Raw genomic sequence first — 18,501 nt, forward strand, 5'->3', positions numbered from 1 at the left:
ACTGGGGAAAGTTGTTTTCATAGTAAAAATGTATTCATCAGCTACGGAATCATGGTATTCATGCATATGCCTTTAGTTTGTTTTATTTTTGATAAAATAACGTATGATGTATGTCTCAACCATTCAGAAAGCTGCAAGACATTACATTTGCACTGAACTAGGCCTATTTCCCATTTCCATGTAGATTTTAGCCTAACCGACATCTGTAGCTTGTCAGATGCAATTAAATGAATGGAAATAAAATGCCGTAATGACGCACAATGGCTGATCTTGCGCTCTTAGAAGATGTGGCAAATTGAAGGATTCGGAGTGAACGCATCTTCTGACAGCAAGAACACTTGCTGGCAAACGAGGACACACTCTGGCAATGGAGCGCTAGACGCTTTTTTACCTCGACTTTCATGTCCGACCATTTCTTTTTTATTTTGGCCACGGTCCGAGGTTGTAAGGCTACAGCATTTACGGCGTCTGCAACTGCAACCTTTTGCCACTCAAGTGCCTTTTTGGCATTAGTAATGCCCACACTGTGCCCTCCAAAACAAACATTTTTCTCCTCTTTTCCACCTCGCCAACGATTACTTCTACTTCCCATTGAGTGAAGTTAAGTTTTTTTGATTTCCTCTCTGTGCTTGCCATGATTTCGCAATCGATGAATATTAACTCGTGGGCGTTTCACAGACTATTTATGGGCAACTATGGGCGTGACATGAAGCCGCAAAAGCTGCGCTACATTTAGAATTGATTGTGATTTATGAAGGGAAAACTGCGTAGGATGTGCGTGCGCACGGTTTTATAAATCTGAATATTTCTGTGTGTACGCAAGTCCTATGTTTCATCCGTACGCCACTTCTGACGCAAATCCTACGCAAAGTTTTATACAACCCCAAATCAGAAAAAGTTGGGACAGTATGGAAAACGCAAATTAAAAAAAAGTGATTTCTAAATTTACTTTGACTTGTATTTCATTGCAGACAATATGAATACAAAATATTTCATGTTTTGTCTGGTCAACTTCATGTCATTTGTAAATATGCATCCTTTCCTGTCATTCAGACCTGCAACACATTTTTAAAAAAGTTGGGACAGGAGCAATTTAGGGCTAGTAATGAGGTAAAATGGTTAAATAACAATGTGATTTGAAACAGGTGATGTCAACAGGTGATTGTAATTATGATTTGGTACAAAAGCAGCATCCAAGAAAGGTCTAATCCTTTAGGAGCAAAGATGGGCCGAGGATCGCCAGTTTGCCAACAAATACGTGAGAAAATTATTGAAATGTTTAAAAACAATGTTCCTCAAAGAAAGATAGGAAGAGATTTGGATATTTCACATTCAACAGTGCATAACATAATTAAAAGATTCAAGGAATCTGGAGGAATTTCAGTGCGTAAAGGACAAGGGCGCAAGCCTAAGCTGAACAACCGTGATCTCCGATCCCTCAGGCGGCACTGCATCAAGAATCGTCATTCATCTATAAGCGATATCACCACATGGGCTCAGGACTACTTTGGCAAACCTTTGTCAAGTACCACAATGCGTAGTTACATCCACAAATGCCAGTTAAAACTGTACTGTGCCAAAAGGTAGCCCTATGTTAACAGTGTCCAGAAGCGCCGTCGACTTCTCTGGGCTCTGAGGCATCTGGGATGGACCATCACACAGTGATATTTCAGGTATTTTTTGGGAGGAATGGACGCCGTGTGCTCCGGACCAAAGAAGAAAAGGATCATCCAGACTGTTACCAGCAACAAGTCCAAAAGCCAGGGTCTGTCATGGTATGGGGTTGTGTCAGTGCCCTTGGCAAAGGTAACTTGCACTTCTGTGAAGGCACCATTAATGCTGAAAAGTACATAGAGATTTTGGAGCATAATATGCTGCCTTCAAGAAGACATCTTTTCCAGGGACTTCCATGCATATTTCAACAAGACAATGCAAAACCACATTCTGCACACATTACAAAGTCCTGGCTGCGGAGGAAGAGGGTACGGGTACTTGACTGGCCTCAGTCCCGACCTGTCTCCAATAGAGAATGTGTGGCGCATTTTGAAGCGCAAAATGCGACAACGAAGACCCCGTACTGTTGCCCACCTTAAGACTTGTTTGCAGGAAGAATGGGACAAAATAACACGTGAAACACTTCATCACTTGGTGTCTTCAGTCCCTAAACGTCTTTTAAGTGTTGTGAAAAGGAATGGCAACATTACAAAGTGGTAAATGCTTTACTGTCCCAACTTTTTTTTAAATGTGTTGCAGGTCTGAATGACAGGAAAGTATGCATATTAACAAATGACATGAAGTTGACCAGACAAAACATTAAATATTTTGTGTTCATATTGTCTGCAATGAAATACAAGTCAAAGTAAATTTAGAAATCACTTCTTTTTTTTTTTTTTTTTTGCGTTTTCCATACTGTCCCAATTTTTTCTGATTTGGGGTTGTAAATGAGGCCCCAGGCCACCTTCTTCCATTGCTCCGTGGTCCAGTTCTGATGCTAACGTGCCCACTGTTGGTGATTTTGGAAGTGGCATGGGCACCCTGACTGGTCTGCGGCTATGCAGTCCCATAAGCAACAAACTGAGATGCACTGTGTATTCTGACACCTTTCTATCAGAACCAGCACTAACTTCTTGAGCAATTTAAGCTACAGTAGCTCGCCTGTTTGAACGGACCACACGGGCCAGCCTTCGCTCCCCACGTGCGTCAATGAGCCTTGGCCGCCCATGACCCTGTCGCCGGTTCACCACTGTTCCTTTCTTGGAGCACTTTTGATAGATACTGACCACTGCTGACTGGGAACACCCCACAAGAGCTGCAGTTTTGGAGATGCTCTGACCCAGTTGTCTAGCCATCACAATTTGGCCCTTGTCAAAATCGCTCAAATCCTTACACTTGGCTATTTTTCCTGCTTCTAATACATCAACTTTGAGGACAAAATGTTCACTTGCTGCCTAATATATCCCACGCACTAGCAGAAAATCAGTGTTATTCACTTCACCTGTCATAATGTTATGCCTGATCAGATGCTATGGAATATTCTTCACAACTGTGTGTGCATCATGTCAGCATATATAATGTAATTTTTTTACATTTATTTATTCTGGTTTGTAACTGTTGTATAATATTATATTCTATAATGAAAGGGTTTTGCTGCTTCTGTCAGTGTTTTCAAAGCCTATTTGTTGACTCACCAAGCTAACATTTTTGAGTTACAACATAATTATACATTTGCAATATTACATTACACGCTGGGTTTAAGAAAGTGTAAGTGTGAGTCTTATGTCATCGTAAAGGCATTGACTCGTTGAGATCACTCCTGCACTTGGAACCCATTGGAGAGGATGGAACAGATTTAAGACAGTAAACACTCCTTGGTTGTGAGATCTCATGGCTGACTTGTTTGTCTTTGCCAGATGACCCCAGTTCATTATTGTTGCTCTTGGTGTTCCCCATAGATACTGTTGAATAAATCAGGTCTGATGTGTATATCTTGGGGAGTATGGCCTAGTGCTAAAAAATTGGGGCTAGTAAGCAAAAGGTTGCGGGTTCAAAGCCCAACAGGGGTTCTATGAACCATCAGCATCGTTGAACTGAGACACTTAACCCCAGGTTGCTCTAAGGGGACAGTCCATATTGTTATGGATATAAAAATGTCTGTCTTATAAGAAATTAGTTATAGGCTAAACTAACCACACTAATATTATTCAGCATTCACAAACTCTTAAAGGGATAGTTCATCCTCAAAAATAAATAAATAATTTGATTCATTGATGAAAAAGATTCATTTTGCACATCCACTGATTTCCAGCGAGGAAAGTGTGTTGATATTTTCATTAAAAAAATCTTGTTTGCACCATAAACAGGGCCCATTCAACTCAAGCTATTATTTTTAAATATTTTTCTGCAGTTATATGGAATATTTATGTAAAAAAAATAACAATATAGTCAAACCAAAAATTATTCAGACACCAGATATCATTTTTACTAGTGGGTGCAGGACACTATAGTTCACTTATGTAAGTGAGGAGAGCAAAATTAATTAAACTGTGACATATTATACCCAAAAATTCTTCTTGGGACCAAAATTATTCAGACACTTTGACCTGACCATGTTTTGCTTAAGAGTTTTTTCTTTAATTGCAAATGCGACCTTTTACACCACAGATTGAACAAAATGAAGCATTGCTTGGTCATTGGTTGACCTAAATTGACATTATCTAATTGTGAATTTAAATTTAACAGCTGACAGCTGATTGGTTGATTGTAATATATTATATACCTTTCTATCAAAGTAAAAGACATTATCAAGATGAATTTGTTTTGAGTTCTTGTCATATTTTATTACCATTTTCTAAACTCTAGCAAATAAACCGTGATAATGTGAGAAAAAGTTGAAGGTGTCTGAATAAATATTGGATTTGACTGTATGAGCCATCATTGAATGAATGTGGATCTCAAATTTAAAGATATTTTCTGAGAATTCAAAATATTAATAATTGATTTAGATTTGTAATAATCAATTAGTCAACCATGTGATCTATTCACTTTCTTTAACATTCAGCAAAATATCTCCTTTTGTGTTATATGAATGAAAGTCAGTTACACATGTTTGGAAGCCGCAATGAAACGAAATAGTGGCAGATCTTTTCTTCCATATTGTGACACACGTCCGAGTGTAACAAAGTATCAAAAAAGAAAAATGTAGGGTGGGGAATTATTTCTATGCTTAGGTTGTTGATGGATTTGGCTTTACTATGGGCTTTGCACACAAAAGTGAATGTAAGCTTGCAGGGTTAAATGATGGGAGAAGTCCCACATACATCACCAGACAGAAGTCTGTCATTTTCACTGGAAGAGGCAGTTGACATTTTGATTCAACTTCCTTTGTTTTGTTTTTAACTAAAATGAAACATTTGCATGGATTAATGGTTCACAGTAATATCTTTAAAACGCATTTAAGAACATTTCCTGACATGCAGACTTTTAAATGCTTCCCACCTTGCAGCACGGACATCCGGCCTGGCAGGAGTTGAAGGTGGATGCGGTGATGAAGGAAGAGAAGGTCGGGGTCGCGCTCACGTTTGGGAGTGCAGCAGCGCAGGCCCCGCCCCCGTGTGACGTCGAGGACGCCTCACCAACTGTCACCTGTAGGATCTCCTGTATCTGTGTCAACTCTTGCCTCAGCACCTGCTTTTGGTGAAAACTAAAGGCGGGATGGTTCGAAGCCATGGTGAAGAGGAGCAAAAACTGCTCTCCCGTCTGGCCATCGTTAAGCTGAAGCCCGTAGTTATTAATGATGGTGTCAATGTGAGTGAGGGTGCGAAACAAAACTCCGGCCGCTACGCGGTTGTCCGAGCTGAGGAGCGCGAGAGAGACGAGCAGCTTGCTCCTCACGACCTCATCCGTGATGTTGGTCAGGTTGGCGAGGTCAGTCGGGTTGTTGGCTTTGATTTCTGCATCCCTCAGAGAGTGGTAGTCCTTCCGGGCCAGGTCTTCCAAACACGAACCGAGGAAGCGCAGCTCAATGGGAACGCATAGGTCCAAAAGGCCGCAGAAGAACTCAGCCCTCTGCGCCGAACTCAACACGGAGAACCAGCGGTAAACCTCCTCTCTCTGAACAAAGCATCTGTTCTCAACCATCTTAGACAGCACTCATAAAATGCTTCAGGTATTAAAAACAAAGTTCATACAGCAGTGGTCGATGGCCTTAACGAACTTTACAAACTTCCCAATCATTCACTGACGTAAACATCCATGAACTTATGGGTAGTGGTCAGTCTGAGCGCCTCAGAACCCCTAAAACAGGACATGCTACATGGTTTCCTTCGTGTTTTATATGCCAGCGATTGCATTATCTCGTCAAAGCCTATCAAGTTATTGAAGAAACAAATTGTGTTTACTGTAATCCCAGACGCGCGGCAGCGCAGCCCCTCTGCCCGCCTGTGTCTCTCCTTTTTCGGCAAGCCCCCCTACGTGATCCCCACGTCAGCCAGTTATTCAATAGACTCCAGGACACATTATAAAACAAGCACCTTTCTTTCAGATCTTATAGTATCCGTTATTATTCCAGAGGAAATGATCGGCATTGCTGTGCACGAGCAAAGGAACCGTCGTCGGGCAATAAACATTGTGTGTGGAAAACTCCCCAATTTTAACAGTTTGACTGGTCGAATGGACGTCAATATATCCGTATATTCCTTCGTCGGACGATGAAGTAGCGTTTGTTATGTTTTTTTTTTAAAACGTGACACTTTACCCGCTGCTTTTGTTTGCACTTCACGCGAGTGAATTAATCAACGGTTTCGTTGCCTATCATTATCCTGTCTTGAAGTCGAGTAAGGAAAACTGAGTGTAGTTCACTATCCCGAACTTCACGCAAACCCTGCCCACAGCTGATTTTTATTGGATGAGCAGCTTGTCAATAATCACATTATGCACCGTGATTGGCCAAAACGCTATTCTCGTATATCGTTCAAGCGCCTGCAGTCATTTTTGATGTGGACAGTAAAACGGTGTAATTTAAAGAGATGGGGTACATTCACTTAACATATACATTATTAAATTAATTTTAGACATAACGTAAAAGTATTTCAATTTTATAAAATGCTGTGCATTATTCATGTGGTGGTCTTAGTACAGGAAAACTCCTTTTCTGAAGTATGCCTTTGGCTCTAGTCTAGCCAATAGGCATAAATGGGAGATCTCTGGTTTTGTCATTTAATGATGTCAGCTTTCCCGAAGATGGCGCCAATTGTCCCAGGGCTCAAGTACCAAGTCGTATAAATATCCTCACCCAATCTAGCGGATTCTATATTTCCTCAGTGGATTTCCAAAGGCTCTGCAAGTTGTGTTAAAAAAAATATTTTGTATTTAAATAATTTAATAATAATTAAAAACAAATCTAACAATATGCATCATAACTCTTACTCTAGAGGAAAAGTTTTAAATGCAGGGATGCAACTCTGGTCTGACAAGTAGAGTGGCCAAAATTGAGTGTTGGGTGATTTGTAATATCTAGAAAACACATTTTGATTCATAATGTTGTCCTTTTTATTTTAAATATACCACTTTGTCATAATATGTCATCATAGGACAAGTGGTCACATATATAAGTAGGCTAACTGTAAAAGTTTAAGTCAAGGGAGAACCCCAAAATGTTTATTTGTTGTCAGGCCTCCAGGAAAAGGATAGGAAAACAAAACTTTGGACAAGCTACTCAAAAACATTTTTTCAGAGAAAATAGCTAATTGCGCTTCATTCTACATGACAAACATTTTCTACATTTATGCTTTAAAAAAATGAACCAGATACTGTCAAGATAAAAACATCTAAAAAAAAAAACATGACATCACTTATTGAATTGAATCTCAAAATGTATAAGTCATTCATAAATTGCACATAAAGTTGTTCATTTCAAAGATCTTCATCGCTGGCAAATGATATGATGCATTTCAGACTAGTTTTCAATGGATTGCAAATAAATATTACACGTTATCCAGTGTTTTTGTATCATGTTATAGTTTTACTGCTCCGAAATGATTCAGTGCGTGCATGCATGAATATAATGTAAACACATTGTCACTGTTTATTCACTGTTGACATTCACTGGATCTAAAACGCTTGTAGCAATTATTTTACTCCTCAGAGATATTTAAACTTTATATTTTAGCATGTAAATTGAGCAGAGTCCCCAGTAACAAATTCTGGATTTGGTGAACTTTTATGGATTCACGAAAAGCTTTGTTACTTACATGTTAACATTAGTTAATGCATTGTGAACTAAATGAATAATACGTTTACAGCATGTATTATTACTCTAGGTACATGTTCATTTCTACATACACTGATTACATTTTTAACATTTCAAGTTCTATAAATTAACATTAATGTTATTACAATATGACAATACATTAACAATGAATAATAGTATATTTAAAAATGAACATTAACAGATTATTTAAAAAATGTAAAAACTGTTATTCATTTTTAGTTTATGACATCTAATTTAGAACCATTCATAGAATATGAGAACATCCTACTAGTAATCTTTAATAATCAAATACAAATGTAGAAGATGAGTAAACTTTAGTATAACCTAATAAATGGCAAATGAAACTGTTGCTGATCATAAATGAACACTAGAGGGAGCAGTTGGCTCTCGCTTTGTGACTGAAATTTGAACGCTTTTTCTGTGCCCAAGCAAAGGTGACAGGTGGTCAAATTTAAAGCTTTGGGAATATATTAATTCAGTACTAGTCCAACTGGTTGGGTGCAAAAAAACAAAACAAAACAAAAAACACTTTTTTTTAACTTTGATGTAAAAATGAACCTAATACAAATTAAGGATGGGCACAAGTACTCAAGTAACAGCCATGATTGATCATGAAGGATTGGTCAAAATCATGAGTGATGTAGTCTCAGCCTCAGACGTCACGCCCACAGACTATTGGCTGAACGTCTGATGCGTATGGCACACTTATCTGGAGTTTCGAAGTCGTCATCTGATTGGTTGAATTCTACAGGATGTCTGCAAGACGTGCGTGTTGCGTTCTTTAACGGTCCGCCTGTAAACAATTGCTGTGACGCCAAACTCCCTTGTGGAATAAGAAGGCCGTCGTGTTTACAACTGTGACAATAGGCGCTTACCCGGATCAACTAAACGCTGGATTTTTGTTCTTGGATGAATTTATAGATGCACACCGGCCTATTATTGCAGGGACATCGACTTTACATTTTCACGTCCCCTAAACATGACGGCGAACAAAATGAGTCAAACGTCCTCTTCTGCAGTCCTTGGCCAATGAAAGCTGCGAAAAAAGCTGCCGTCAGTCTGAAGGTCTGCAAGACAATGTGTGATGTAACTTTTAATGAACTCAAAGTTATACATAAACATGTCAAATAGGGGTGTCGTTTTTTTTATGTCATGGTATCATTGGTACATTGTGGACCAATTCATCAGACATCAATTTGCTCCAAAACTACACAAGGTCAAGCTAGCCGAGACGAAAATAGTGGTGCACTATTCATCAAGATAATTACGGTAATCAGCAGGAAAAGCAAAGAGACACGCTTTCTGAGTTTTCTCCCCCCATTGAGTTGGCCAGTGAATGGGATGCCAAAGATGTTTGTCTGATTCACAATCAAATCATTGCCCTATGTACTTATGTACTTAAGTACTTGAGTTTATTTAACATGCTCATTCCTAATACAAAAAAACAAAACAAAAAAAACCTGAGTTAGCAAATGTCCCTGTTTCTGCTATTGCTGCCCTGTGGTTAAACAAGTAAGAGAAGCTAATTTAATAACTCTCCAAATTTTCAATAACAGCCTTGATTTTGTTCTCTCCCAGTTGTGCTGCAGGGGTGCGTGAGTCATCACGGCCTGTTTTGCTAACAAGTCTGAGTGATGTTGTGTCTCTGGGCTTAAACTCATGGTAATGCTCCTCAGGCCTCAATCCTTCACAGCCATAGTGTTTTGCCATCAAATCCTCCATGGTAAAGCAGAAACTATACAAAATTACATTCACAACAGGATAATGCTGGTGCAATTACAGGTAATGAATTATAATTCATATGTTTGTTTTTGGTCAAAAATATTATTTCAATATTGTTTGGCTTTTGATATCTAATTGTCAAATGATTTCTTTCTCGTAGGTTTATCAAGAAAGGGTGTAGTTGTTTATAAGAACCTTGCAAAAATCGTCAATCTGAGAAGAATGTACACACTTCCACTGCAATCTCTATCTTACCCACACACACTCCCACACTCTGCCTGCTGATCCTACTTCATAAAATCTCCCTCTCCTTCTCTAATGCTAATCAAGCCAACAGCAGGCCATCACTAAAGTAGCCTGATAAGCTAAACCACCAGAAGCAATGAGTTAGCATTGTTCAGTCAAACACGTGTAGTGTAATGAGTCAAATACATGAATCTTCTTGATTCAAACTGTAGGTGACCTGTTTACTGCATGAAACCTGGTTCCCGGTACCTGCTGAGCCAAAGCAGCATGTCAGAGTATTTTTACCCAGCTCTGTCAGAGTTGATCCCCTGTAATTGAGAGGATAAATATCCCTTCTCCTCTTTACAAACAGACTGTTACACACAACAATTTAAATCTAATGATATGATAACACTTAAGTCCTTTGTTTTCGTGTATATAAACAAATCTACATACTGTATTTTGAAGTACGTCTCCCTGTATCCCCTTCAAATTCTCATGGGCTTTTTTCATTACAGGATATTTCCAAGGAGGAAGAAGGAGACTTAAGAGGGAAGAAGGAGAAATACTGTGTTGCTTGGTGTTCTCAGTAATTTGAAACTTTGATATGTCTTCACTTATGGTATACTTTGTTTATGAATCATCACCCCAGTAAAATAAACCCTTGTGCCTTACAGATTCCATGGAATCCAGTGAAGAATAGTCAGGATGATCAAGAGCCAAGGTCAACAGAGCAAATGTTAAATTATCCCACCTGCAACAAAGAGATTTAATACACCATCTCAAGCCATATCATTAACTGACAAATGCTCTAATTATTCTATGAGGGCAGAGCAATGGAGATTTAGTGGGAGGGTAGGGGGAGGACTAAGCCGGGCAATTAGGAAAAGCAATCTTTGCTCCCTGAGGTGGATAAAGAGAGAGAGCGCGGTGAGTATTAACGCAGTACATGTCTCTTTAAATGAAGGGAGAGCGAGGGAGAGAGAGCATGTGCAAGGGGGAGGGGGAGTTGGCTGCGTTGGAACAGTCCGCCTCTAATGAGCAGATTTGAGAGACACCAGTGTAAGAGAGAGAGAGACATCCAAGCATATGGGTGAATAAGATGACGACGGAGAAAAAGACCATCAGCGTCACATGAAAATCATTCCAACAACGTGATTGAGTCAAGGAAGAACAGAAGAAGGTAAATCAGGAACAATGAATCTGGTTTTCCCACCTGCAAGCAAACCGGAGCACAGGATTTTGATACAGACCTGAAAAGAGACCAGAGAGGAAAGCAGAGACAACGACAAAACAGTGCCCAGATAAGGAATTAATCACATCAGTTTGTTTACGATCAAGCTGTGTGTTCATCCAGTGCTGGCGAGAGCGTGCGTATATATGCATGCGATCGTGTATGGATAGAGACTGCATTGCTGCTAGCTGACAGAGACTGAAGCTTGCAAAATCCATCGCTCTTTTTTTCTTGTTTCTCTTGCACTCTGTCTCCCTGTGTGGCATCAGCATGTCGGGTGGATTTGGTACAACAGTAAGTGAGCTCCTGGCAGAGGGGATGCATTTGTAAATGCTACCTGCTTGCTTCATCTATCGGCCGTCACTCTGAGGACTCACAGGTTTCTAGGTGGAGCCTGGTGGTCTCAGCAACTGGGAGGGGAAGTGAAACAGCTCAAAGCCCCAGAGAGGGAGAGCGGGAGTGAGGGTAGGTGTGTGCTGGCACAGGGGCCCTCTGTGGAGGCAGGAACGAGGAGGGGGCCAGAGCACCAGAACCAAGAGAATTGTTTCTGCGCTGGTCACGGTAGAACAAGGCGCATGGCTGGCGTGGGCCCACTTTCATCACTAAGAAGCAACTGCAGAAAAGCAACTTTTGAATAAAAAGCTCCACTCCCGGAGGAGGATGGTCTGAGAAGGCTCAAGCTGCTCCTGCCTAGTTTGACAGGAGGGGACTACTGCCCAGGAGGGCTCCTCTTTCTTTCTTTTAACTTTTTGCATTGTTTTTTAAGGCCAACCAAGGGAGCGTTTACGTGTTTTTTTTATTCCCCAGCTTTCCACCAACACCCTGGCCCCATTTCCAAGTCTGATTTTGTTTGGGTCTTACTTCTTTTTCTTTTCTTTTTGAGATTTGGGGTATTTGCCAAAACCTATTTCATGCATGTCCACTGGGGGCAGGTTCAACTTTGATGATGGGGGATCATACTGTGGAGGGTGGGAAGAGGGAAAGGCCCATGGCCATGGCATCTGCACAGGACCTAAGGGCCAAGGCGAGTATGCAGGCTCCTGGAGCCACGGCTTTGAGGTGGTGGGCATCTATACATGGCCCAGTGGGAACACCTATCAGGGGACATGGGCGCAAGGTAAGCGCCATGGCATTGGTGTTGAAAACAAGGGCAAGTGGGTTTATAAAGGTGAATGGACACATGGATTTAAGGGACGCTACGGTGTTCGGGAAAGCACAGGAACCAGTGGCAAGTACGAGGGTACATGGAACAACGGCCTACAGGATGGATATGGAACAGAGACGTACTCTGATGGAGGTAAGAGTCTAATGAAATTGAGTTTTTAAAAGTCTTGTTAATGACACCACAAAACTAAATGACACCACAAAATGCTGACATCTCTGCACAAGGGATAGTTCACTCCAAAATGAATCACTCTTGTCATTACAAACCAATATGATTTTTTTCTGTGGAACACCCTAACGTTGGACCCCAGTGTTCTTCAAAGTATTTTCTCGTGTATTCAACAGAAGAAAGTCATACCGGTTTGAAACAACATGACGATGAGTAAATGTTGATGGGATTTTTGTGTGAACTGTCCCTTTAATGGATAACACAAACACACTGTTGCAGCAGAGAGAGATTTCTAGAATACCCTGTAATTTCCATTTTTGCACCACTCATCACTTTTTTTTACTTGTAGTCAGAATTGTTTTATTCTTCCTCTACTCATCATTTGGGCAAGCAAATTCCTCCATCCTCCACAAGCTGCTGAGGAGATCAATTTGGAGGCTCAAATTAAGGCCAATTGGACATCTAGACAGAGAGAGGAAGAGTGAGAGATTTCAGTCAGCCTACAAGTCTTGCAAAAGCCCCAGACCAAATACCGGAACACCCTATTTGAGCTGGAATAAAGTTTCTGTTTTACTGTTCTGGAGACAGTACAAACTAAGAACAAAAGTCAAGATGACATGAAGGCCAGATAAGTGACAGACCAATGGCCATGAAAGTAACATTTAGACAATAGTTGCATTAACTTGAAACAGTTGTTGAATGTAAATGCATATTTGTGCAAAGTCACGTGAGCTGAACCCTCACTTCTGTGCCTTTTTGTAAATTAAATCTCCCATTTCATCACCCTTAGTGTCTTTGTTAGTAAAGGTACAATATTAATACATAATGAAGGTAACAATGTATAGCCAACTATTAAAGGGATAGTTCACCCAAAAATTTGAATTCTGTCCTGATTTTTCTCACCCTCATTACATTCCCAACCTCTAATACTTTCTTTTGTAGAATACACAAACATATACATTTGAAGATTGTTTCAAATGTTTTTGTACATATATTGAAAGTCGGTGGGGGTCCAAAACTATATTGGACCACACTGACTTTAATTGTATGGACAAAAAAAACACTGAAACAATATCTTATTTTGTGCTTCACGTGAAAAAAACAACAAAGTCAAACAGGTTTGGAAGGACATGAGAGTGAGTAAATAACGAAAGAATTTTCAATTTTGGGTGAACTGTCCCTTTAAGTAAATAGGTAGCGTAGGAGTGTATATAGAGACTCAGATGGCTATGATATACTCATATTTTTGTCTCATAGATCTAAAGGTAGCTGAATGTATAGATGTGCACCCCTTTGGCTGTTTTAAGTGTCAATTCTGGTGAATGAGGCATATACTTATATCAACAGTCTATCTATTTTCAGAGCAGCATAACCTCTCTCTCTTTGTTTCATTCTCTCAATCTCCTTGCATTATGGAAGTGTTGCCTGCGAGTCTTTTACACCAAGTTGCTGTGGAAACGCACACAGACTCTGGCAGCAGGTCAGCGTGTCACTGGAGACTCAGTGCTCGCCACTCTGATTGGCTGGCTGACTCGCTAATGGTGTTTACTTACTTTGGTACTAATCTGGGCCACTTAATCACAACCTCAGTAAGCAGTCAGGGAAGACAGAGATTGAGAAGAAAAAGAAAGAAAGAAAATGAGCCAAAGAAGGTAGAAACAATACAGGAGGAGGTTAATAGGGCCACAAAGAGGTTATAGCGGCATTATCAGCTCTCTGTGCTGTCTGAGTACACTACAGCTGCCACAAACGAAAGCATCTGTTCACATTATGACCTGAATTCCCCCATCACATTAAAGAGGACAGGTTTGAAGAGGGCAAACTAGTTTCCATTGGCTTCTACTGCCGGAGAAGAGACTCTCATGGTATGCAATATTATAAACACATCTTTGCTATAAATATAAACTGACATTTCTAGGCTTGCTGTGAATACATCCTTCTATGTGATATTTCAAAACTATTAACGTTACATCACATGCATTAATCTTTGATTCAATAACATGTCTTGTCATGTTTTATCCCTCAGTCAGCCCCTTAGGGATTACTTGTCTACAGAGAATGGCATTGTACAGGATATGGACGATTTTTGCTTTTACGGCTGCTCTGATTTCAGTTTCTGATGTAATCCCAATGATTATTCAGAAGTCAGGGAGTAAAGTACTTACATACATCGATGAGGAACTCTGTGTTGCTTGAGGCCAACAGTGTCATCATGTCCACTATGTGGCTTATGCACAGCAATTCCCAGCACTCTTGCATGACTAAAACTCAAATGCTGATCGATTTGGCCTCGGAAAAGTGCCGTTCTGCATTGCTCAAAATACCTACAGCTGGCGCCAAAAGGAAGCATACATATCAGTTTTGTGGTTCAAATACATTCAGGATTATTTTATATTGTTCATAATCCTAAAAAAGGGGACTATTCCGCTTCTCAAAAACATCACCTACATAACATTGAAAAAAAAAAGTCCAACTGAAATCCCCTTAAACGGATAACAGCCTGCTAGTCTATGTAGGCTTACAGAGAGATTTGGTTTTAAGTGTAGCTTTATTTTGTATTGTGGAGCGTTGTCGCAATACCATTGCCCCATATACAAAACAGTACCTGAATAAACAACACTTTTATGGCATTGTTTTTGTAAGATTGACAATGCTATAAAAGTGCGTGGCATGTGAAGCACCTGTTATTTCCAAAGCTATGATAAATGCCCAATGGATGGTTTATCTTAGAGTAGGTTATGGATATAAAGAGATCATCTCTTTATTCCATCTATGGATACAAACACCTGTTTCATTCTAAGAAGTGCACTGTCCTGGATTTAAGGCCACTAGAGATGAGCATGGCCGACAGATGTGTACTCTGCGAGTATGGCCCGCTACCACACGCACGCAACAATTACTCTGAGGTGCAATTGCTGACTTTGTGAAAAAGACAAGAGATTAATAATTCATGGAAGAGCCGATCCAAACAGACTTTCTGCCTGCTTTGCGGGAGTCTGCCTTTTCCTGGTATGAATTCTAATTAGTATTGTATGGGAGATATTTAGGCCAAGTGAGCCCCAACGCCATCATTTCTTTAGACAGACAGACACGTCCCTGATCACGACACATAGAAAGGAAAAAACAAGAAGTATTCAACCTCGAAACAGAACAGCGTGCATTGTTAAAGAAACTATTATAAATTCAACCCGGGGGAAGGCGCGTGATTAAATCTGTCCTGTGATGTTTCCGCGTCTTTGATCTTTCCGCATTAACCATTTCCGTTCTGTGTGCCCCGCGCTGCTGCACAATGCATCTCATAGGCCTCCGGCAGAAGCGCAAGCGAATTAGTTTTGACATGTGGGTTGCAGGACTCATAGAAAGCCAATACAGGACCACTAATCACATAACCATGTGACCCATGTGGGATGTCCCATGCTCATACAAGGCTACTGTTGTCAGTAAGTCAGCAATCTAATGACAGATCCACTACTGCGTTTTCATTTGTATTGCTGTTTTCACAGCTGTGCAGTGATTCAATTAGATGTTCCTCTGATTAATACTAACGTCTGCATCCTCAGAGAGCGCCCGCTCTCTATATTGCATATTCACACTTGGTTTGTTCAAACAGACTTGTTAGATATCACAAAGCAAGAGATCTGACATCTACCTCAAAGAAAGAATGCGTTGTATTGGATATCTGAACATCTTAACCTCCTGAGACCCAGCAAACAAACACAGGTTTTGTTATTTCGATTATTTCCTCTAACAAGTGACAGATGAATTTACGCGAAAACACCAGATGTATGGTTGAAATACCAAAAAGTACACTAACAGCAAAAACAAATGATACGGGAATAATTTTCTTTTCTATATACTAAGCATGGTTTATGGTTAAAGTTTATTCATTTCAGTTCATTCTTTGCATTTGGGATTGTATTTTCCCCTGCTGTTTGTGACCCTGTAAAATAGAGATATATTATATTAGCTTTACATAATTATATCATATCATTATAATATTGAATATGAAAGAAAGGTCATTTTCAGTGAAGAAAATAAGTATTTGAACACCCTGCTATTTTGCAAGTTCTCCCACTTAGAAATCATGGAGGGGTCTGAAATTGTCATCGTAGGTGCATGTCCACTGTGAGAGACATAATCTAAAGTGAGCAGCATGAGTAAGATATAGGCTGTAAGACGCGCAATATGTCTGGAGACATGGAGTGGGGTCAGACATGATTTTTATTGAGTGTTGTTTTGCAGAAATCATTTCTTTAAAGTGAATTTCTTTTTCTATAAATTATATTTTAATTTTGATCAAGGTTTCATAAACTAATGGCCTGTATATTTAATACATAAGAAGCATAAGAAGCAAAATAAGAATGCCGGGAATGGATTGCGTAAAGAACCCACTGGCCATGTTTCCGCGGCCTTTGAGTAAGGCTGAAAGCGTCTTTCTTTTTAATACATTTCTAGAATATACAGTGAGGAAAATAAGTATTTGAACACCCTGCTATTTTGCAAGTTCTCCCACTTGGAAATCATGGAGGGGTCTGAAATTGTCATCGTAGGTGCATGTCCACTGTGAGAGACATAATCTAAAAAAAAAAAATCCAGAAATCACAATATATGATTTTTTTTAAACTATTTATTTGTATGATACAGCTGCAAATAAGTATTTGAACACCTGTCTATCAGCTAGAATTCTGACCCTCAAAGACCAGTTAGTCTGCCTTTAAAATGTCCACCTCCACTTCATTTATTATCCTAAATTAGATGCACCTGTTTGAGGTCGTTAGCTGCATAAAGACACCTGTCCACCCTATACAATCAGTAAGAATCCAACTATTAACATGGCCAAGACCAAAGAGCTGTCCAAAGACACTAGAGACAAAATTGTACACCTCCACAAGGCTGGAAAGGGCTACGGGGAAATTGCCAAGCAGCTTGGTGAAAAAAGGTCCACTGTTGGAGCGATCATTATAAAATGGAAGAAGCTAAACATGACTGTCAATCTCCCTCGGACTGGGGCTCCATGCAAGATCTCACCTCGTGGGGTCTCAATGATCCTAAGAAAGGTGAGAAATCAGCCCAGAACTACACGGGAGGAGCTGGTCAATGACCTGAAAAGAGCTGGGACCACCGTTTCCAAGGTTACTGTTGGTAATACACTAAGACGTCATGGTTTGAAATCATGCATGGCACGGAAGGTTCCCCTGCTTAAACCAGCACATGTCCAGGCCCGTCTTAAGTTTGCCAATGACCATTTGGATGATCCAGAGGAGTCATGGGAGAAAGTCATGTGGTCAGATGAGACCAAAATATAACTTTTTGGTCATAATTCCACTAAACGTGTTTGGAGGAAGAAGAATGATAAGTACCATCCCAAGAACACCATCCCTACCTGTGAAGCATGGGGGTGGTAGCATCATGCTTTGGGGGTGTTTTTCTGCACATGGGACAGGGCGACTGCACTGTATTAAGGAGAGGATAACCGGGGCCATGTATTGCGAGATTTTGGGGAACAACCTCCTTCCCTCAGTTAGAGCATTGAAGATGGGTCCAGGCTGGGTCTTCCAACATGACAATGACCCGAAGCACACAGCCAGGATAACCAAGGAGTGGCGCTGTAAGAAGCACATCAAGGTTCTGGCGTGGCCTAGCCAGTCTCCAGACCTAAACCCAAACCAAACTCTGTGTTTCTCAGCGACAGGCCAGAAACCTGACTGATATAGAGAAGATCTGTGTGGAGGAGTGGGCCAAAATCCCTCCTGCAGTGTGTGCAAACCTGGTGAAAAACTACAGGAAACGTTTGACCTCTGTAATTGCAAACAAAGGCTACTGTACCAAATATTAACATTGATTTTCTCAGGTGTTCAAATACTTATTTGCAGCTGTATCATAAAAATAAATTGTTAAAAAATCATACATTGTGATTTCTGGATTTTTTTTTTTTAGATTATGTCTCTCACAGTGGACATGCACCTACGATGACAATTTCAGACCCCTCCATGATTTCTAAGTGGGAAAACTTGCAAAATAGCAGGGTGTTCAAATACTTATTTTCCTCACTGTATATGGTCTAAGAGATATTAGCAAACAACTTATGTCCACTACAGTGAACAAAAATGAATTGCTGAATCTCAGGAGGATATAAAACTCAACTGAAACAGGCAGGCTATACACCCACTCTTATCTTCAGAACCACGGAGAGCGCCAGCAGCGCACCGGTGTCGTGAC

General features: G+C 40.3%; 2 protein-coding genes across 2 annotated transcripts in view; one reads left to right on the forward strand and one right to left on the reverse strand.

Moving 5' to 3' along the window:
- The window catches only part of zcchc14 (zinc finger, CCHC domain containing 14), a 57,487-nt gene extending 51,153 nt beyond the window's left edge, over positions 1-6,334 (reverse strand). The window contains exon 1 of the mRNA XM_079808753.1: positions 4,996-6,334. Within this exon, the coding sequence (XP_079664879.1) occupies positions 4,996-5,637 (642 nt within the window). The 5' untranslated portion in view covers positions 5,638-6,334. The remainder of the gene's footprint in view (positions 1-4,995) is intronic.
- Positions 6,335-10,764: 4,430 nt separating this feature from the next.
- Positions 10,765-18,501, forward strand: part of jph3b (junctophilin 3b) — a 56,078-nt gene continuing 48,341 nt past the window's right edge. Inside the window, exon 1 of the mRNA XM_079810142.1 lies at positions 10,765-12,246. Within this exon, the coding sequence (XP_079666268.1) occupies positions 11,865-12,246 (382 nt within the window). The 5' untranslated portion in view covers positions 10,765-11,864. The remainder of the gene's footprint in view (positions 12,247-18,501) is intronic.

This window comes from Gobio gobio (assembly GCF_949357685.1).
Source record: "Gobio gobio genome assembly, chromosome: 25".
Classification (NCBI taxonomy): Eukaryota; Metazoa; Chordata; class Actinopteri; order Cypriniformes; family Gobionidae; genus Gobio; species Gobio gobio.